Source organism: Bidens hawaiensis, unplaced genomic scaffold (assembly GCF_021521415.1).
Source record: "Bidens hawaiensis isolate Kalapana, Puna unplaced genomic scaffold, B.hawaiensis_p1.1 tig00020665_1, whole genome shotgun sequence".
Classification (NCBI taxonomy): domain Eukaryota; kingdom Viridiplantae; phylum Streptophyta; class Magnoliopsida; order Asterales; family Asteraceae; genus Bidens; species Bidens hawaiensis.
Window position 1 is genome coordinate 95,055 of NW_027493169.1, and position 22,728 is coordinate 117,782.

General features: G+C 33.2%; 2 protein-coding genes and 1 pseudogene across 3 annotated transcripts; 1 reads left to right on the plus strand and 2 right to left on the minus strand.

Annotated features, from left to right (window-relative positions):
• Nucleotides 1-1,284: 1,284 nt before the first annotated feature.
• LOC143561366 (rhamnogalacturonan I rhamnosyltransferase 1-like) lies at nt 1,285-5,100 on the minus strand. Its single transcript, XM_077049474.1, has 8 exons — nt 4,636-5,100; nt 3,652-3,719; nt 3,495-3,583; nt 3,246-3,411; nt 2,854-3,143; nt 2,221-2,425; nt 1,970-2,127; nt 1,285-1,545 (listed from the first exon to the last, which is right to left on the minus strand). Exons 1-8 carry the CDS (start codon nt 4,919-4,921, stop codon nt 1,323-1,325), a joined length of 1,485 nt encoding a protein of 494 aa, XP_076905589.1. The 5' UTR covers nt 4,922-5,100; the 3' UTR covers nt 1,285-1,322.
• Nucleotides 5,101-9,966: 4,866 nt separating this feature from the next.
• LOC143561356 (uncharacterized) lies at nt 9,967-12,597 on the plus strand. Its single transcript, XM_077049468.1, has 4 exons — nt 9,967-10,107; nt 10,957-11,064; nt 11,951-12,025; nt 12,143-12,597. Exons 1-4 carry the CDS (start codon nt 9,974-9,976, stop codon nt 12,372-12,374), a joined length of 549 nt encoding a protein of 182 aa, XP_076905583.1. The 5' UTR covers nt 9,967-9,973; the 3' UTR covers nt 12,375-12,597.
• A 3,038-nt stretch (nt 12,598-15,635) lies between these two features.
• LOC143561368 (AUGMIN subunit 5-like) lies at nt 15,636-21,526 on the minus strand (annotated as a pseudogene). Its single transcript, XR_013140294.1, has 8 exons — nt 21,064-21,526; nt 19,468-20,125; nt 19,211-19,387; nt 18,917-19,126; nt 18,492-18,837; nt 16,695-16,890; nt 16,491-16,623; nt 15,636-15,984 (listed from the first exon to the last, which is right to left on the minus strand). The product of XR_013140294.1 is annotated as an AUGMIN subunit 5-like (transcript).
• Between the last annotated feature and the right edge of the window lie 1,202 nt (nt 21,527-22,728).

Sequence of the window (22,728 nt, forward strand, 5' to 3'; positions counted from 1 at the left end):
ATGCTCACGGGTGGTGTTTGCGCCTCGGTAGCGCCCCCTCTAGCGCCCATTTGGTGTGGTATTAGCGTCTGGGGGCGCGAGCGAAAGGGCTCTAGCGTCCCCTTTAAAGCCCCCACACCCCTCAGTCTAACTTGTTTCCTAATTAAATGTGCTTTGTCTGCACAATATTCTATTCACTTGTTTTCCAAGTTAAGTTACATGCTTTAGTGACTATAATAATATTAAATTCTTTATATTCATACATCCAAGGAATATCATATTTTAATGGTGTTTGACTCTTTTTAAAGTTTATGTTGAATAAGACCCAAAAAGGTCTTTTTCTTGGATCACTCAACACATTGGGATTTCTTGGATCAAGCTTTCATGAATCTATGTGTACAATAATCAATAATACATTATACATATTTCATAATAATTTCAAAGATATCATCCCTAAAATATGGATCAAACATGTTATTTTTGTATAAAATTGTGTTTAAATTTATTCATTTTATATACTTAGTGTTTAGTAAGTATAAAAGATTTAAAGTAAAATTTAATATTACCACGTTGTTTTGCTTGTTTTAATGTTCTCATAATCGGACAAGCCACCTACACAACCGCTTTGGTTTGGGCCGGCCGGTTACAATGAGAGCAAGGCCGGATTCATGGTTCATGGTTGAACCGGAGTTCAAAATTATTTTTTTTCTTTTAAAATTTATTAGGTTATTCATTTACTATTTCGAATGTTCGGTATCTTGTTTATTACATCCTCCATAATAAAGTAAAACTTAACATTACTACATTGTTATGCTCGTTTTAATGTTCTCATAATCAGACCTACCACCTACATAACCGCTTTTGTTTAGGCCGGCCGTTTACAATGAGAACAAGGCCGGATTCATGGTGTATGGTTGAACCAAAATTTCAAAATTAATTTTTTTATTCTTCTAAAATTTATTAGGTTATTCATTTACCATTTCCAGTTAGATACCATAAAAATAAAGTAGTTTCATATTTTGTTTAAGTTATGTATTTTAAATTTTTGAATAATTTATGACAACATCCAGTTATAAAAACCGATCCAACCCAGGCGGTAAATCCATAAGACGGTCTAGTTCCATAACCAGTCCGGGCACGAAAACATTGTTTTTTTTTAACAATCTAAAATGAAAATGAAAGATGATATGAAAGTTTGTATTAACTATTAACTACTAACTATTAAAGCTAGAAACTTTATGTAAGCCATTATATTCAAATACTCTCAAAACAAAATGCATACTTATACTATGTAAGTATACATACAATCAAAACATAATCTCCAACTAATTAAGTCAATCTTTTCAAGAATCCAAACACTCGTACGGGTTAGCGTAGAAATACTCTTCTTCCTTCGGTCGATCCGAAATCATCACACGTCGGGCCGGGCGACCCATTCGGTCCGCGTGAACTTCTTTGACCGCGTTTGAAAAATCCTCCCAGTTCAGTGACCCTTCACTGTATCTGTCTATTAAGTCAACCAAGACTTTTCGGTCAAGCCGGATGGTCTTCTTGAACCCCAAGTATCTGGTACATTTTCAGCAAAAAAAAGTTAAGATTTTGTTATAAAAAAAAAGACTAGTGTGAGTTGTCTTGAAACGGGTCAATCATGTCAAAACGGGCCGGTTTTTTATTCAAAATATGTGTCAACTGTCAAAACGGGTCGGGCCGGTTTGTCCCGTAAACATTTTTTCTCCATTTTCTAAATAACTAATCTGTTATTACGAGTTTGGGTTGAAACGGGCCAGTTTTTTATTCAAAATATGTGTCAACTGTCAAAACGAGTCGGGCCGGTTTGTCCCATAAACATTTTTTCTCCATTTCCTAAAATAACCAATCTGTTATTACGAGTTTGGGTTGAAACGGACCGGGCTGGGTTTGACACTTTGACTACTTACTACTTGGTTGGCCCGTTAACAAGTAAATGACACGATATATATTAATGTAATACCTTCGATGACCCTCAACGACTCGAGCCATATTTCCATCATATGTCGGAACAAAGATATCACTTTCTAAAGAAACAAGATAATCGAGTGCAGCCATTTGCGACGAATGGTTTTGAAAGAACCCGAGCTCCAATGGGTCCAACAACGTCTCCTTTCTCACCTGTTCATAACAACCGTTAGCTTACATAGGTTTAAAATATTATAGGGGTAAATTGGTAATTTTAGTTATCATTGAATAATCGGTTTTACGAACCAGATTTGGGAACTCAGAAGCTAAACTCGCCATTCGTCTTTCACCACCGTAAATTTCACCCGCAGCAATATAAATTTGAATGTTTCGATCGATTCTTAACGCATGTAAAATCAAAGCGGTTTCTTCCGGTGTCATTGGACACAACCCTTCTTTTCTCTTGAAATCAGAGTTGATTTCTTTCTCTTTCCACCATGTATAAGCATATCTAACAATTCGAAAATGAGCAGTTTGATTAATAATAAAATAAAAATAAAAAACTGGTTGAAAAAAAAAACCGAATCTTGCAACAAAAATTACCTCATATTTAAAAGCAACCCGTTTGAGGAATAATAAAAAAAAAACACACACACACACACTTGTCAAACTAAAATCGAATCTTGTTTCAGAATCACTTCATTAAAAGTGACCCATTTGAGAAATAATCAAAAATACAAAACGGGTCAAAATAAAAATCGAATCTTTTTTTCAAAACTCACCTCATTAAAAGTGACCCATTTGAAGAATAACTTTTATAAAAACGGGTTGAAATAAAAGAATAAAAATCGAATCTTGTTTCAAAAATCACCTCATTAAAACTGACCCGTTTGATTAATAAAAATAAAAATAAAAATCAAACCATGTTTAAGGACTCACCTCATTCTTGTCAATTCTTCAACTTCTTCAGTATTGCACCCTTGCGTGCAGCCCGAGAACGCCAACATATCCATTTCATATCTAAGATGAAGAACTAAAAAAGGCCCTTTTTTCCTAAGAATCTTCACAACTTTTTCACCTAATTCCTCAATTTGTGGAGTGAATTTCAAGCCACTAAAATTGACCCGACAACGCAGTTTTTGAATCTCTAGAGGGAGACCGTTGTTTGCAAGTCGAGCATCGGTTCTATTTAAATGTACAACTTTAAACCTTTGGACAAGTGGAAGAATCTGCGGGCCATTGATAATTCGACACGTTAGAATCATTCATCATTGTTCGTTTTAAAAAGTCAAACTTAACATGATTATGAGAAAAAAACTAAAAAAGTAAACCTGATTATGATAATAAGAAATGTCAGACCAACTAATCGGTGCTAATGAGCGAAAATTTCCACGTTCGACTCGTCGTTTAAGCCTCGGTGGAAGCTCTTTCAATATCCGAACCTCGTCCCTCAACGATCTAATGAAATGATCAACATCAAAGATGTCTTCAAAGTCACTGGAGATTATAAATTCAAAATCTCAGAATTTATGTAATTACTAATTATTAACTAGTTTGACTAGTGGAAATGGTCAACTTACCTAGGATCAGCCCAAAACGATGATTTATCCAATTCGGGAACAATAAGTGTGACATTTAAGTATCTAGCAACAGCAACCATGTCACAGATCTGCATATCCAATAACAAATTAGCAAGTTGATCACTTGTAATTAAAACGGAGTAAATAATAAACTTACGGCTCCTCGCATTTGATTTAGTCCTCCGTTGCAAGAAACCATCAGATAACCATTGTTCTTGTAAGCCCCTGCAATAAACAAAACTAAATTCAGGATTTGCAAAACTCTAAATTACAAAATTAAACACCAATTCAACCATATATTTATACAAATACACAAAAAAGATTACTAAAGAAACCGAAAATCTTGAAATTTGACACAATAAATAATCATTCAAGAAACTAAAAGGCTTGGAACTTAACACAAAAATTCATACAAGAAACCAAAAATCTTGAAACTTGACACTAAAAATCATTCTAGAAACCGAAAATAAACTTAACACAAAAATATATTAAAAAAAAAACTCTAAACTTGACTAAAAAAATCATTCAAGAAACCAAAAAACTTGAAACTTTACACAAAAGAAATCATTTAATAACAGTAAAACTCTAAATCTAAAAGGCTTAAATTTTTCAATGACTAGCTGCAAACATCAGAAAATTATGAAGCTTAACACAAAAAATCATTCAATAACAGTAAAAAAATCATTCTAGAAACCGAAAATCATGAAACCTAACCCAAAAATTCATTAAAAAAATCAAAAAATCTTGAAACTTGACACAAAAATAAATAAATAAAATAAATCACCAAATCTAAAAGGCTTGAACTATTCAATGACTTGCTGCAAACACCAATTCACAACCAAATAAGCAAACAATCATAATTCAATAACTTACTCTTGGGTAGAAGATAAACTTTGGTTTCCAAAAAAAAATCATTCAAGAAACCAAAAAGCTAAAAATTTAACACAAAAAATCATTAACAAACCAAAAAACTTAAAATTTAACGCACACACCAAAATATTAAAAAAAATTAAAAAAATCATAGTAAAACTCCAAATCTAAAAGGCTTAAATTATTCAATGACTTGCTGCAAACATCAATTCACAACCAAATAAGAAAACAATCAGAATTCAACAACTCAATAAACAATCCAATAACTTACTTTTGGGTGGAAGATAAACTTTGTTTTCCAAGAAAGAATTTGAAGAAGCAGAATGAATATTATTATTAATATTATTATTATTATTATTAATCTGTTGAGATGAATAACAAGAAGGCCAAGTTTTCAACAATCTAGGACCCCAAATCTCACCAACTGTCAATAACTGCACAACACAGATCCACAGCAACAAAGTTGTCATCCCTCTAGTCATCCACAATATCATTCTAGCTTGTGACAACACATTCAAACTACTACTATTACTATTAGACTTATCTCCACCACCCATATTATTCAAATTCCAACTGCTCCTCTGTTCTCAACTACTCAACAACATATGATCCAATTCTTGTTAAAACACAAATTAACAAATGGGTATTGGATTTGGTGATGTGGGTATTTGATTATTTGATCAAAATCTCATTTTTTGAAGGAATCAAGAAATGGGTATTATGAATCTTGAATTTATCAATGTGGGTTTTGTAAGTAAAACCACACAAATTAACAAATGGGTATTGGATTATTGTGTGAAAGATGCAATCTTGGGGTCTAATTTTGATCAAAAACTCATTTTTTTATGAATCTTGAATTGATCATTGTGGGTTTTGTGAGTGTTAAAACACAAATTAACAAATGGGTATTGGATTTGGTGATATGGGTATTTGATTAATGTGTGAAAGATGTAATCTTGGGGTGTAATTTTGATCAAAAACTGGTTTTTTGAAGGAATCAAGAAATGGGTGTTATGAATCTTGAATTGATCAATCAATGTGGTTTTGTGTAAAAACACAAATTAACAAATGGGTATTTGATAAATGTGTGAAAGATGTAATCTTGGGGTGTAATTTTGATAAAAAGGTGATTTTTTGAAGGAATCAAGAAATGGGTGTTAAGAATCTTGAAATGATGAATGTGGGTTTTGGGATTGAGTAATGAGTAATTGGTGAGATGAGAATTTGGGGGTTTTGTAATGTGTTGTTAATTTGTTGGAAAACGAGTAGAAACTGAATTTGGTGGTGGTGTTGTGCCTGTAATTACGGAGCAGATTATTGCCTTTTTCTTACTCTTTTTTACTGCAGAAATACTTGGATTTGGAGGTTGAACTTTTCCAAGATTTGATATTATATTATTCAGTTTTGGTTTTTATTATTATTATTATTATTATTATTATTATTATTATTATTATTACTTTTTTTAATTGACCGACGACTTCTTTAAATAGGCTACTGACTATTGATGTGTATAAACTAGTTTCGGTTGAAACCGACTCGGTTTGGTCAATAAAAATCAAAACCGATTTATGATCGGTTTCAGTTCGAGTTTTGATCGGTTTCGGTTTGGTTAACCAGTTTGGAACCTATTTTGGTGGAGAAAATTACAAACTGATTTTATACATACGGTTTCAATCGGTTGATTCGATTCAATTTTCGGGTCAGTCGGTTAACCGGTTTATTTGCCCACCTTTAACTAGCTAAAATCATCACATCGGGATACATTCGCCTTTCGATTTCGGGAAAACCCTCGCAAAGCTTATGAACATTCGCCGAAGGCATGATAATGAGATAAATTATATTAAGTTTTGGTTTGTATTATTATTATTATTATTATGTGTTTTGTTTCGATGGGAGGTTGCAGGTTCAAATTTCACTTAGAGTATTTTGTTCTGAGCGGAGCTAATGAGTTTTCTCATTTGTGGGTTTTCTTCAGGTTGGGTGAGCCAAGTCATTACGTTTCTGTTCGGGTGTTTCGTGTTAAAACAAAAAAATCATTATGTTTTGTCTATTTGGTAATTCATGATTTTGTTACGGCTTTCTGGTATTAACTATTAAGGACAATATTCTTTTGATTTATGCAAGAATAGAATTATTGAGGATGGTGCTCTTCAATAAATGTTTGTCTATTTTTGTATATTCTATAAATGAATTGAAATGACATATGACACACTTTGCTAACCAAATTTCGTAAATGTTTCAAAGTCACTATAAAAATGTTGATCCATTTAATATTACTAAAAAGTTCTTTTTAAAGTAACAAAACATTAATCAGGTTTTTCAGTTTTATGATACTTTTGTTAAGTGACATTTATGAAACAATAATTATATGATTTATATGGGAAATATATATGAATTCTAGTTACTAGTGAGTGATTCTTTTTTAATTGAGTTGAACCTGAAAGTGTAGGTAACAATAAAGAAGAACAAAAGAAATACTAAATAGTATCCAGATTTCATAATTGCTCAAATTAAGTAAAATTCAATTAGTAAACAGCAACAAAAGTTACACACGTTCCCTTTATATCAATTACTTCTATAACGATTTAACACTTATAAAAAAATTTGACAAGGTTGAAACACTTAATAAAAGTCGTGTGTAATTGTCTCTTTATAACCATGAAGAGTTGTTATTTATCCCTACTAATTACCAGAAAGAAAATAGGGTGAAAGCAAATTATTTTTCAAAGGGTTGGAAGTATATATAAAGTGATTTAATTAGTTTATATCCACTCAAAACATCATATCTTCAATTGTTTTCTAAGTTATATCACATTACTAACAATCAAATTAATTTTTAGGAAAGATGATTGTAAATTGAAAATAATTTATTTGCATCTCTATAATTTTCTCTAGAAAAGTTATCATAATATAAAAAATAATTACACATTGTGATCATAATAATACTTTTCTATTACATGAACCTTTTATCAACTATTTAAGTTTGTGTTTTCTCCACCAAACACATCTATATCTTTTACCAGTGCATAATAAAAAGGATAAAATATATTATTCTGGTCTTGAAATAAATTTATGATTTTCTTTTATTAAATATTTCATATATATCAACATTTTTTATATATGTTTTTGTTATCAATACTTTCTGTTATATATTTAACCAATGATAACAGTAACAAAAATTAAAGTTTCTGTGAGTTAATGTTGTATAGACCACAACATCCTGTCATACGAAATACTCACGAGTTTTTTTAATCAATTTCAGAAGTTACAATATTCCAAATGTCCCGTGACTATTTTTGTCAAGCTAAAAATATCTATTATTCAAATTACAAATTCCAGTATTTACCTTCATGGACTTAGAAATATGTTTACTAGCTTTTATTTTCCCCGTATTACGGGGTTTGTTTTACGTTATCCGTTTATAATATTTATATATTTTTTTGGATTTTAATTTTATTTATTGTAAGAATATTAATAATATACTTAGGGTTTGATAATGAAAGAGTTTCATAAATAAATGAGATGTTATAACCCGATTTAAAAGTTAACTGAGTTTGTTGAAACCCGTGACTTGCTTATTTTTTACTAAAAAAATGTTTCTTAATTATAAATAATATAGTTTTTTTAAAAAATCGATTATTAATAATTAGTATATTCCTATTTTATATAGTTTTTATATCAAATATTTAGTGAGATTAATTTTCAATTTAATAAGATGTTATAACTCGTTTAAAGACTATCTGGGTTTGATGAGACCCATACTCGTGAATTCGGGTCAAATGCATGAGAAGTTTTCATTTACAATTAAAGCAATCTAGTGACTAAGTGGAGAGCAACTCGAGAGCTTTTAAATATTTCGTTTATATATATTTAAGATTAAGATACGTCTTTTTTTAATATATTATAATATTAATATTACATTATTAAATATTTTATGACAAAAAGTTAATATTTGAAAGTAATAAAGTTTCTGCTATCATATGAATTATTTATTATATGATTTTACGTTATCCGTTTCTAATATTTATATATCTTATCAGCTAAATATTCTAAAATGCATATGATTTTAATTCCTTTTGAATGTATTTTGAATTAAAATATAAATATATAAAATAGTATAATAAAGGGGTTTCTTGAGTATTACCGGTGGTGGTGGCACCGGCGGTGGCAGGGGGACTTGATGATGGTGCATTGATTGGGTACAGACTCACAGTTGTCACATCCCACCACTTCTCTTACCTATCATTTATCCCAACTCAAATCATTTATTATATTTGAAAAAAAAATAGTTATCATATACAAAAGATATTAATTGTAGTCTTTTTTTAAATTGTTATGACTAGATTTTTATCCTAAGTTTTTTGTTTTTTCTTTCCTAAATGCTAATTACTAAACTAAAAAGTTTACATATCAATCAATGTCTAAAATTAACACTGGTGCATTTGGAAATATAATAGAAACTTGAACAAAGGGTTTTTGCTTAGGGGTAAAAGAAGGTTGGATAAAAAACTGATCAAACATGTGTGAGTTCGAGTCTCATAGTTTCAAAAAATATATGTAATTTAAAAGTAGATTTTGAAAGTGTATGGGTTGTCGTTTATAAATTATTATTACAGCTTAATCTTTTTGAGATGATTTTTTTAAGATGTTTGTATTAAGTTTACAATTTATTTTTCATTCGTAGGGCAAGCATGTAAAGGTACTTAACCCCCAAATCTAAAGAGTATTAACATTGGAAACATAAAAAAATCTAGTCGGTTTTCGGTTAATTTGTTGTTTGGTTAGTTTCGGTTAACGATTTGATTATTGCTCACCTCTCATAACCTAACCTTTTACAAAGATGCTCATCATTGAGTTTGAAACATGTTAAATCGAACCGAACCAAAACAGAAGAAGAAATCAATCCGAATTCTTATTTGATTATTTAGTTCGGGATGTAGCCGTAATTATTTTTCTAATACCTGGTTCCAGGTATGAAATCGGGTCCGAGTATGACCTAGTATTGGAAAAATCAGGAATTGACCATACTCGGTAGGGTTCGAGTCCGTGTATTGTCTCTTAAAACATACCATATGTACCGAGTTCGGGGTCGGGTTTATAATCATGTATTTGATATCCTATTTTCAGGGAACTGAAAAAACTTTACTTTTAGTTTTTTTTTTTGGTATTTTTTGATATTTATGAGTTATTTATGGGCTGTGTTTTTCTTAGGTATTTGTATTTATCGGGTATTTGAAAAACCGATTTCAGTTTTAGGGCATTACTGGATACAAGTTTGGTCTGGTTTCGATTGCAGGTTTTGGTACTAAAATGCATACCCTACGGGTAGAGTCATATACAAGTTCGGATATTAAAAAACCCGTTTCCAGTTTTTTTTCAGGTCCGGTTACAAGTTCGGGTTTTTTGTGCACTTTTATCATCAGTTACTGAATCAAAATCAAATAACCCATTGTAAACCTTTAAAGAGATTTTAAGCCCACACCCATTTGTACATATATTAGGCCCAGCCCAATTCAAATCCCAATTATGTGTTTCATCCCAAACTAAAACCCTAAATCAAATCAAAATCAATTTCAGGGTTTTGCTGCAACAATTGAATTGAATTGAATATGAGGAAGCTTAAGTTTCATGAGAAGAAGCTGCTTAAAAAAGTCAACTTTCTCGAATGGAAACGCGAAGGCGGCCACCGTGAAGCTCATGTTATGCACCGCTACCATGTTACCGGCCGTGACGATTACAAAAAGTAACAGTCTTTATGTTCTAATTCTATTATTAACTTGTTGGGTTTTGTTAATTCATACTTATTATTATTATTATTATTGTTGTTGTTGTTGTTTATTTGTTTTCAATTGCTTCTGTGTTAGTAGTTTAGGTTTAAGTGGAGCTTGATTAGTTAGGAGTCCAGATGTTTAATCAGCAACCGTTATGTGAATCATATGAATCGACAACCGAAATGTGAATCATATTATGAGTAGAATTTGATTAGTTAGGTGATTACAGAAGCAGTTAAGCTTGTTTTAAGTTATTATTATTATTGTTGTTGTTGTTGTTTATTTGTTTTAAGTTGCTTATTATCATGTTTAATTAGCGGCTGAAATGTGAATCGTATCTAATTCAGTTGAAGAGTTATATAGATCAACATTAGGTTATTTTAGAAACAGTTAAGCTTGTTTGTTAAGCTGTTATAACTTATTATTATTATTATTATTATTATTTATTTATTTTACATTGCCTTCTGATAGATCTTTTGATTAATGTGTGTTAGTAGTTTAGGTTTTAGTGGGATTTGATTAGTTAGGAATTCAGATGTTAAATCTGCAACCGAAATGCGAATCGTATCTAATTCAGTTGTAGAACTATATAGATCAACTCATCAACACTAGGTTCTTTTAGAAACAGTTAAGCTTGTTTGTTTACTTGTTAAGCTGTTATTAACTTATTATTATTGTTGTTGTTGTTGTTGTTGTTGTTAGTTATTTATTTTCCATGGCTTCTTGATTGTGTGAATGGTTTTTGTAGATCTTGACTAATGTGTCTTAGTAGTTTAGGTTTTAGTGGAATTTGACTAATGTGTGTGGTTTGATTGAATTAGGTACTCGGGTTTGTGTAGAATGGCACAGAAGCTAGTTAATATATTGAAGCAGATGGAACCGACAGACCCGTATCGCATCGAGATGAGCGATGCGCTTCTTGAGAAGCTGTGAGTTTGTTTGTTAATTTGTTACTAGTTGAATTGAGTAATTAGTTAACGGTTAGCATTTGTTGATTATTGAATTGTGTTATTTAGTTTTGGTGCCCGGATGTGCACGGATCGGTTTTGGGATCGAACGGAAACAAAATCTGAAATTTTGGTTTTTGGGTCTTTTGAAAAATGTTTGGTTTCGGTTATATGGGTTTTTGGTTTTCACGATGGGTTTGGGTTGGTTTCAGTTTTTAGGTTTTAACAGGGAGCTATGCAGTCAATATCGGTGGTATCTCGGTGGGACTCGGTTATCGATCCTCTCGACAAATATCGGTCCTGATAATATTGGCGATATTTGACCGATATTGGACTAATATATCACCGATATTTCCAATATCAGTGTTTTAAATTACCGATATTTCACCTCGATAGATATCGGTCCTTGATTGATATCTGATATTTTTCCTCATTAACTGCTTAGCCATGGAGTAATAAGTTAGTAGTTAACATGCATAGATTATGGACTTATGTTTTTTTCATTTTGTTACCCTTGAATAGGATGCACAGTTTTCAACTCAAGACCGAACCAAAATCTGAACTTTCGGTTTTTGGGTTATTGAAAAATGTTATGGTTTTGGTTTTATTGTTTTTTGGGTTCTTACAATGGGTTCAGTTCGGTTTCGGTTTTACTAGTTAGGCTTTAGGCTTGCTAGTTTTGGTCCAAAAATAGCAAAATAGTGAATTTTTGTTTGGTTTTGGCGGGTTGGTTTTATTGGATTTGGTTAATCGGCGGTCTGCTTATTTTATTAGATTCGGTTATTTGGTGGTTTGGTTTCGTGTACACACTTATGAGTGCTTTGAAAGTATTCTGCTAATTGCATACATTAAACCTGTGTTAATGCAGGTACAACATGGGTGTGATACCGTCTCAAAAAAGCTTAGCTTTGTGTGACCGTTTATCAGTGTCATCCTTTTGCCGGTAAGAAAGATGCAGTCTTTAAAAAAATTTAATAATCTTGCTTTTTATTCATGATAATAATAATAATAATAATAATAATAATAATAATAATAATAATTGATGTTTTGATTGTTTTAGGCGACGGCTTGCAACGGTATTGGTAAGGTTGAAGTTTGCCGAACACTTGAAGGAAGCTGTGACATACATCGAACAAGGACATGTTCGTGTGGGCCCGGAAACAGTTACCGACCCGGCGTTTCTAGTAACAAGAAACATGGAAGATTTTATCACATGGGTTGATACATCCAAGATTAAGAGAAAAGTCATGGTGTATAATGACAAGCTTGATGATTATGATGCAATGGCCTAAGACAAATCCGAACCTTGATGAAAGTTTAATACAAAGGTACCAAAACGCGCTTACTTGTCACTATATGTCAAGAAGGATATTAGTTGTATTGTTTATTTTTGCTTCTTTGTATTCAAAGGTAACGCATTTTATCGTTAGTTGATAGTTAATCGGTTGGTTGATTGTTTACTTTGCAAATTTTGTATGAGACCATTGGTTATGATACATTTGTCATCATGGTTAATTGAAGTTTACGATTAGGTGAGTCAGGGCTGGCTAACCGGCTCAATATTTAGCTCGGTTGTATGGTTTCGAGCCTTAGAAAATGCAAGGATGTGTGTGGGTGTGGGTTGGGGGGGGAGGGGGAGTAGGGAATATGCACAAGGCAACTTATATGGATGTACTTTTATTATAAGATGTGAACAGTAACTTTTCGAATATACATAAAAATTACTGAATTTCTTTCTTCTTCACTTACAACATTTTAAATCACGCCCCATGTTATAAAAACTCCACTAACATTTTTTTGATTGCTTGAATGTTTATCATATGAGATGTGTAGTTATCTAGTCCATAACCATTCTTATAACTCATTGTATCATATTGTACTTGTAGATATGATATGTTCTAAACCACTTCCATAATAGAATAAACAAAATAATACAATGTTTAACTATGATTCTTTGCATCAAACATGTATATCTATTTCTCACCAAAGTTAACAACAATCCAACTTTTCACTCCAAAAAACCGATGAAAATTAGATAATAATAAAAAAAAAATACGTGACGGAGTATGGAAGAAGAGAAATAATTAAGAAACAGGGAAGCAACAGAATGAGCCCAAAATCTAAGTAGACCCTTAACCTCCACATCATTTCTACAATCTATTATCATCAATGCTATCATTTCATCTCTTCGTTTCGACTTAAACGATTCCATCACCTTATGCTTACGCGTCTCGGAAGTGGAAATTGTTGGCCGATCGTTGATGAGAATCTGGTGTTTGTACCAGTATGAGTCTAGGAGCATGCATATGTTTTCTTCACTTGTCATTTTGAAGATGGAGTTGAATTATGTTTTAGGTGATCACATATGTTCCTATTTATAAGCTATATATTTAGAAAAAATGTTACATCTAGGAATTTTCTTTTTTATTTTATAAGATGTAAATGTGTTATATAATATCTATACTATATATAAAGCATAAGTGAGGGTCCTCTTAAATTTTAAGAGGTACTAAACTTGTTGCTTTAAGTACAAACCACAATGCATATAATTAAGACATTTTAGGGGCAATTTTGTCTTTTGACAATTTTGTCTTTTAGCAAAAATGGTGTATTGATTTTAATTTATTCAATAATAATTACAAATTTGGTCCTTTCACTTTAATTACATTTTGTTAATTTATATAATAGTTACATATATATCCCTTATTTTAAACCAACTACCCCCCATGACGTTTAAACATTTATAACTTTTTCACACGTTAATATTATTTAAAAAACATTATACCATAAAAACGAGTATTTTATTCTCTTTATTTTGAGTATGGTATTGCTATATTTTTTTTCATTTTTAAAACTTAATGTGTTACGTGATTACCATTAAGATTCGGCAAAACGGGTCGGGCGGGTTCTCCGTTCAGGTCATGGGTCTAAAAGGTTAAGGTAGGAATGGGTCGATGCACAAAAGGTTAATTTGGTTTGGCTCGGGACGGGTTCGGGTCGAAAGGAGTTAAATCAGTATGGATTTCGGGTTATAACATTGTCAGGCGGAACGGGTGGCTGGTCAAGACTCATTCAATGTAGAGTTACGTGTGCACCGACACCTGATTGCGCGCGTACAGTCGTTTGACGTGCTTACTGACACCGTACACCAGTTGAGCTTCCAATGCCGCCTTACGAGCATATTATCGTCGGGTTACGCGTATACTGTTGTGAAGTCACGCACTTACTGAAACGGTAACACGGTTATGCGTTCGATGTGATGTTTACGTACATACCCCGCTGCATCGTGCGGGCACCATGATAGTTAAAGGAAATAAGGAAGAAAGTGGCAAATTAATATGCCAAGTTGTCAACAAACAATATATGATATATTGTACGACATAATTAATAATGTATTGAGTTAAATACATAAAGTGTCCATGGGATATCCAATATATGCACCTAATAAGTTAACATTAATTAGTCACATCATTTGTTAAATTATTATTGTTAAGTAATAAACTCACATGTCTTGCACGTCTCATTTTGCCTTACCTACAACTTGTTGTTTAACGAATGATAAAGCCTTTAACGTGTTGTTTTGAGCAACACTCTCTCCCTTAAAGCGCCAAGATGGGCGACGCTGTGTTAAAACAACTCATAACAAAAGTAGTATGAAATGAATCAAATGGAACTCGAACTATTTCTAAGAGTTAGAATCAAGAAATAAAATAACGAAAACTGCAACTTATGAACAAACCAGACTATCAAATAACCTCACTGGATCTTTGATATCTAAGGTATCGTTGATTAGCATAAACAACTTTGAATGTGCGAAGTATCATGAGAAACACTAGAGTTGTTGCTACTATTGTTATTGCTTTGCAATAGCGTGATAACAAGCCCGCGATTGATATACATGTAAATAATATGTAATTGTTTTTACTTATGTTGTTCTTGGTTCAATGCATGTTGTTACTTGTTAGTATTTAAAAATTTAAAAACCTAATATTAGAAAACATTCAAACTTCAACCAAGAATTAATAATGTTTAAGATGTTGAAGTTGTATAATATAAAGGCAACACTAATAATAAACAAATGGTGTCACTAAAGAAAGAATTATGTCGACTGATATTAGAGAGATCTCATAGCCATTTTTTGCATTTATATATATATATATATATATATATATATATATATATATATATATATATATATATATATATATAGTTACACTTGGTCATAACTAGAATGTTTGTTGACAGCTAGACATGTTCATTTGCCAATCCAATAATTTATAAAATATTTACATCTTATAATAATAAAAATGAAAATTCCAATATGTAACCATTTCTCTCAAATTTGCCAACCAAATGAAATTATGAAACTTCCAAGACATGTTATAAGTTATATATAACAATATATGTACTTATATTATCACACATATCAATTCAACTTCATCATCAAAATGGCAACAAGTGAAGAACACAAACACCAAATTCTCTGCAACGATCGGCCAAAGGTTTCATATGTCACGGGGTTACATGAAGAAACTAAATAGACGCCTCAAATCACGCAAACGATAATGTTTGTTATATATATTATATAACAATAATAACACGGAAAAATAAGGAAAAAAACGCTCACAAGAAACTACATTATCATACACGAAATACTTGCACATCAAGCACCAACTGTACAAAACAGAGCATAACTCGACACATTAAAAAACTTTTTATCGATAATTAGCAGCTATAATCTTCAAATGTAAACCTGAATTAAGAGTGAGCAGTCTCGAAAAGCTCCTTGTCATAAAACGCAAGTAGTTGCTTCACAAGATTATTCCAAACCAACACGTTTCGACCGTCCACTGTTACCCAGTCAACAACCGTCGATGCTGGCTGTTCCCACCATTCCTCCATCTGTCACAAAAAACAAACAAAACCGTTAATAAGATTGTAGATGCACAGAACGAACATGAATGAGACAGGCTTGTGCTCGTCCGTTTAACTTTAAGCGAACAAACAACCGAACACGAACAGTTAAACGAATGAGGTTTTCTTGCTCGTTGTGTTTGTGTTCGGTTGTTGATAGTAAAGAACAAAACATAAGCTATCAAATATCGATTAAAATTAAGCGTCAACGTGAATACATTAACGAACATAAATGTAGTATGTCTAAAATGTTTAACCGAATGTACAAACGAACTTAGACACACGTAAACTAATGAACATATATAAATGAATGAAGACAAACATAAGCAATCATAAATGAACGGACGTTCATGAACAAGATATGTGTTATGTTCGTTCGTATAACTATAAAATAGAATTTTTTTGTGCATTCGGTTCGTTTATCGTCCTAACCGTTAAGACCTGTTTGGACCTAGTACCCAACCCACATATTTATGACATCAGAAAATACTTACCAAACCCGTTACGTATTTGCAATCATCGAGACTCTTCTGAGCATTCACAACTCCATTTCTTAATTCGGGCAACCAAATTTCATTGATTGTTTTTTCTTGTTCTGAAGCCAATTCTAAACAGTAACTTGTTGTCCTGCAGAAATAACATTATTAGTTAGATATTATGTTTACTTAAAACAATATTGTTACTCGACTACAACACACCTTTCATATTCTTAGTGAGCATGATACGCGTGATTTAATAACGTGTGCCCGCTTTCAACAAGATTCCTCCGAATATGAACCAAATTGATCGCCTTTGCTAAATCCTCCAATACACAAGCTTCTGAACCCCTCAATTTCAAACAAAAATCCATCGATTCAAGAACCGAGGCTAACCCCGCATCTGACCCTTCCAACCCTAATAAATAAAGATCAAAACAATCATATATATATATACACACACACACATATTCATATTTTATGATTTAATTTTGTATAAAGACTAGCAAACGCCCCCACACGTTGTGGCAGACAGTATCGTAATGATTAGACATTATATTTGTAGCATGTAACCTTAATGTTAACACTAATTAGGGCTGTGCAAAGCAACAAACCCGACCCGACCCGTGAGAGAACCGGACCGACCCGAAGACCGACATAAAAGGATTTTAGAGACCGAAGAATGACCGAAATGGATAATCGGGTATCGGTTCTTACCATATACGGTCTCTCGGTTCTTTGCAATCAAGACCGACCCGTTTCTTTGCTTCACTACGGCTGTTGATTATGGTATTACTGAAGCAAATAAGATCTGGATACAGGTCAATTACAAGCTCCAGATGATTATACATACAAACATCTCTTTATCAGGTAATTTTTTTTTATTTTATCTTCATGCTAGACCATTATTTTTTGCAAAATTTGAAGTGTGTGTTGAATTTGGTGCATGATTCATCCTTATTACTTGATTAGTACAATGTGATTTCACAATTTTGGTCCTTAATTGATCATCATAGGCCTGATTTATTGTTCGATTCAGTACGCCCGCCAACTGTTTGATGAAATGTCTTAGTGAACATCATATTCGATTTTAGTCGGTTTTCGACCCGACCCAAAACCGATTTGGAGTGAAACTAAAGACCGACTTTATACGTTTGTAAATAGGGCCGGTCCGGGTTAGGGTTTTTTCGGGCCGGACCTAAATGTGCACACCCCTAACACTAATCTAGAAGAAAACCACTGAGTTTGTTTACCAAGACAATAAAGTCGTAATATGCCTAAAAGGATATCGATACGTGTATTACATTGATCAAAGACCATAAAAACGTATACAGATACCGGTTGCAATAGTACAAACAACCAGAACATATGTTGTTCAGACGGTATCGGTTCGTCATGGTAACAAAACTAAATATAGTTTACGATACTAAAAAAATAACTTATTTCAAATACAACTCCATTTTAATAAAATTTATATCTCAGTCGCATTTTTTTGTTTATTTTTATTAACGAACGCAAGTTATTTTGGGTGAAAGACATATCTTGTTTATAGTATAAGGATCAAAAACCATAAAAACGAATATCGATACCGGTCTCGATTATACCGACACTGGTACCAAGTTGTTCGATCGGCATCGATTCGATTCGTCACGGTACCAGTATTTTAACCACACTCAGTATAGTTTAGGATACCAAAATAACTGTTTTATTTCGAATACAACTCTGTTTTTAATACAATTATTCCGGAACGTTGAGAAGAAAAAAACTAATCACAACAACGTATCTAACTTTCTAATAAAAAAATTAGTGAACGCAAGTTGTTGAGAAAAATAAAATTCCTAAAAAGTTAAATGGGTTATAGACGTATATTGTTTATAGTATAAGAGGTGAAAGTGAAACTTAAAAACAACAATCAAATAGTATTATAGTTGCTATTCAGTGAATAGTAACTTCCCCTCACAAGTGATGTGTGTTAATTGCTGTTTATATAATATAATTGTAATAAAATATCACACGCACCTGCAGGATATTGAAGGGCTGCAGAAACACGGCATATGGAAGGAATTGCAGACGGGTCACTTGCCCCGGCTCGTGCAGTCAAAAGGGTGGCACTTTTCTCAGCAGCAGCAACCGCATCAAGCCCAGTTGAACCAGTGGGACCCATTGACTCCAAAAGTGCTTGTGGGGTTGATGGAAGCATGTAAAGAGTATTATCAGGACTCTGAAAAAAGGCTGAAACTTCCTTATCAATAAGATCTATTGCATTATTAGATATATCAATAAGCGCATTGCATGCTGGAATAATGGTTGTTGATGCATAGTTTCTAGCAGCTATCGGTTGCTGACTCCAAAATGCAGCAGCATCCTATGTTTTGAAAGACAAACGAGTGTGAATTCGTATTTCACATATTATGTTTCTTCTTATTACAAAATTGCCATCTTACCATGTTTGCTTTAAGTAGAGCACCGTATATAGACTTGAGTTCCAATCTACGCGCATCAAACTCTTCAATTTTCTTCCATTTTTTCTTTAAAGAATCCTCGGCTTCACGTCTCTCTTCGCACAACATGTTTAAACGTTGAACCTCGGATATTAATGTTGTCAAGCTAGCCTTTAATCCAGCAGCTTCTCTCTCCTTTGACCAAACATCCAGCTGAACAAATACAAGATCCAAAAACAAATTATAATAATGTTAGCAGGTCAACTTATCCAGGTTTGACCGGTGATACAGTATTACCTCTAGCTGTCTGAGACTACTCATAGTCAGTGAGGTCCCACCGACACCAAGAGGGTGTGACGGGTCAAAGTCAACACTTCCATACAACCGCTTTAAAAGCTTTTGGCATGTGCTTCTAGCTTCTGCAGCTTTGTTGAGTTCATCTTCAGTAGCAACAAATTGCTGAACGTGTGCTTTCTGCAAACAAAAAATAGAAAAAGAAAAACACTCATTAATATGTTTCATCATCAAAACACAAATAGTAAATAATAAAATACCTGTCTTTCAAGAAGTTGATTTTGAGTTCCTCGTGAAGGCGTATCAATCCCGCTTTTTCCATTACCATAAAGTTGAAACGGTAATGGTGAATTTACATCAGGTGAAGAATCATGCATCACTCTGTTATTTTCATACTTGTACCTCAACGTATCTGCATCGGCTCTAACATCAATCTTATCAATTTCTTTGGAGACTAAAGATTTCAACCTCTGAGTGTAAGTGGTTATAGCAAGAAGCAACTGATTAGGGCTTTTAAGACAGTTAGGAATAACATCACGCACATCTTCAGGTATATCTCCATCAACATCAACACTCAACTTTCCAGCTTCTGTTTGAGGGTTTAAATGGATACCGATTCCTTCGTATGCAGGAAACGAATTCTGAATCTTTTCAACCATTTGTAGCGCGAGTGATTCACATGCCTTTCGTATATTCCGTTCTCGACTCGTTTCAATAAGAATTACATCATCTGCAAGCTTGGACCCTTTGTTATCCGATTGGAAACTTGTTAGTACATCCATTGAAGGATCATTGTCTACTCTTTGCGCGTCTTTAACTTGATTAACATAGGATCTTAGACGCTTATGATATTCAGAAAATATTCTAGCCGCTTCATCACATTGTTGATCATATGCATCTAACATCACCTGCTTATGCCTGCAGTAACAATCACAATCTTAATTAAAGATTCAAATTACCGTGAAAACATACCTAAAAACTAAAAAAATGCACATCCAACATAAATTAGGGATTTTGATACCCAAGGCCTAATTAAGAATTTAAATTAGTGAGAAAATACAACTAAGAACCAAACTAAATGCATAATTTAGAGCATTCAAACATAACTTCAAGCTTTTTGATGCAGAAATCCTAATTAAGGATTCAAATTAATGCAAAAATACACCTAAAAACAAATATATATTTGTTTTGCCTAAATTGGATATTCAAACATAAACTAGGATTTTTTTTTTACAGAAACCTTAATTAAGGATCCAAATTACTACTTAAAACCCAAAAGAAATGTATAATTCAGAAAACTAAAGCATAAATTAGAGTTTTTGATACAGAAACCTTAACTAAGGATCCAAATTACTATCTATGAACCAAATGAAATGCAGAATTCAGAACATTCAAGCATTTTTTATTCAGAAACCCTCAGTAAGATTTCAATTACTTCAAAAGTATACCTAAAAACAAAAAGAAATGCATAATTTATAACATTCAAGCATAAATTAAAGCTTTTTGATTCAGAAACCCTCAGTAAGGATTCAAATTACTTCGAAAAGTATACCTAAAAACCAAAAGAAATGCATAGTTCATGACATTTAACCATAAATTATAGCTTTTTGAATCAGAAATCGTAACTAAGGATTCAAAATTACTGCAAAAACATACCTAAAAATTTTAAAAAATGCATAATTTAGAGCATTCAAACATAAACTAGAGCTTCTCGTTACAGAAACCGTAAGAAAGACTTCACATTACTGCAAAATAATATACCTAAACACAAAAACCATCGCCTAATTTAAAACACTCAAAACACAAAATGAGGCTTTCCAACACATAAACTTAAACCACTCAACGACTTTTCCGACCTGTAATTGGCTCGCTCGTCAAGCATCCGTTTCCGCTCGGCCTCCTCCAGCGACACCTCCGTCATCCTCGCCTTCAACTCCTTCCGCTGCCGCCTCACCATATGCCTCAACCTCTCCACCTCCTTCTCCGCCATCTCTCTCTCCTGTATCGCCACTTCTCTACTATTATTATTACTACTAACATTAACATTAACATTAACATTATTATTATCATTATTATTATTATTATTATTGGATGATGCAACTCTATCTTTCCTCCGTCCACATCTACTCCGGCGGAGAGATGGTGTTTTTCGCCGTGAACTTGAATATTCCGGCGGATACTGTGAACAGTTTTCTCTGATTTGACACGAGTGAGGAGGAAGTGCCAGACGGGAAGCATGTTGCCTCTGTAAACCTTACGGATGGCGTCAGAAGAAGGTTTGGTGGATGATATGTATGGTCCGAGTGGTCTGTAGCCCATTTCCTTGTGGGTATGGCGTCTGGTGAGCTCTGCTGCTGCTGCTGCATTGTGGAGTTACTGGTTCAATTGAAGTGAAACTGAAACCCTAGATCTGCAGGTGGAATTTGGGGGTTTTTTGTTGGTTTGGCCGGCAGGATTTGAAAATGTGATCTAACCACCAAAGAGGAGATGGCAAACTTTTTCAAAAAGGGGTAATGATAGTTGGATTGTAAACGAGCTACTCTGTTTGGTTTAGTTTGTAAATGAGCTAACCGTTCGACGAGAAAATGTTTGTTCGGTTCGGTTCGGTTCGATTCGGTTTAACTAGAATATTTTTATTTTTTTTATATAGGATTTTTGGGGGTTTTATTTGGACGGCAGATTTAGGATTTGAAATGTGGATTTTGGTTTGGTTATTGTTGGTATTGGTGTTGCATAACGAATGTCAAGTGATCGGGTTTTTATAAATATCTGGTTCTACGTATAGAATCGGGTATTGAAAAATAGAGTATTGGCAATACCCGGGTTGGGTTCAGGTCCGGGTACTGCCTCTAAAAACCACCATACCCTATGTATCGGGTGTAGAACCGGATATTCTAAACCGGGTATTTGAATCATATTTTCGGGTATTAAAAACTCTATTTTGGGGGGTTTTCAGGTTTTTTTTCAGGTATACATTGGATTCTTTAAGGGGTTTCACTTGTTAATGGTATTTTTGTGGGTAATTTCGGGTATTTAAAAAACCCGTTTTCGGATATTAGAAAAACCCGGTTTCAGGTATTGAACCGATTCCGGTTTTCAGGTAATACCATATATAAATCGGGCCCGGTTCGGGTATGGGTTTTGGTATTGAAATGCATACCCTATTTGTTCTATACGGGTAGGGTAGGGTACGAGTATTAAAAATCCGGGTATAAAAAAAACTTGTTCCTGGTTTTTCTCGGGTCCAATTCCGGGGGGGGGGGGGGGGTTTATGCACCTCTTGCAGCAGGTAGTATGATCTTCTTGGGAACGCCTAAGCTGAACTCATAATATATATATATATATATTTTAACCTAAATATTGATCCTTTTATATATAACACAAACCGAACTAAATCTGGATAATGGGTAAGCGAGCAACAAGCTGCGCCGCTATCCCCTTTTTAATCGCAAAGCCTATTCTACTAAATATAAATCCTTGGTTCCTCGGGCTCTGCGAGTCACTGTGGACCACCTTCTGCA

Coding starts and splice junctions, on each gene's coding strand:
- LOC143561366 (XM_077049474.1), bottom strand. CDS start 4,921: ATGGGTGGTGGAGATAAGTCTAATAGTAATAGTAGTAGTTTGAATGTG. Junction 3,720..4,635: donor AGTTTATCTTCCACCCAAAA/GTAAGTTATTGG, acceptor TGTTTATTGCAG/GGGCTTACAAGAACAATGGT. Junction 3,584..3,651: donor TAAATCAAATGCGAGGAGCC/GTAAGTTTATTA, acceptor TTGGATATGCAG/ATCTGTGACATGGTTGCTGT.
- LOC143561356 (XM_077049468.1), top strand. CDS start 9,974: ATGAGGAAGCTTAAGTTTCATGAGAAGAAGCTGCTTAAAAAAGTCAAC. Junction 10,108..10,956: donor GGCCGTGACGATTACAAAAA/GTAACAGTCTTT, acceptor TGATTGAATTAG/GTACTCGGGTTTGTGTAGAA. Junction 12,026..12,142: donor TCAGTGTCATCCTTTTGCCG/GTAAGAAAGATG, acceptor TGATTGTTTTAG/GCGACGGCTTGCAACGGTAT.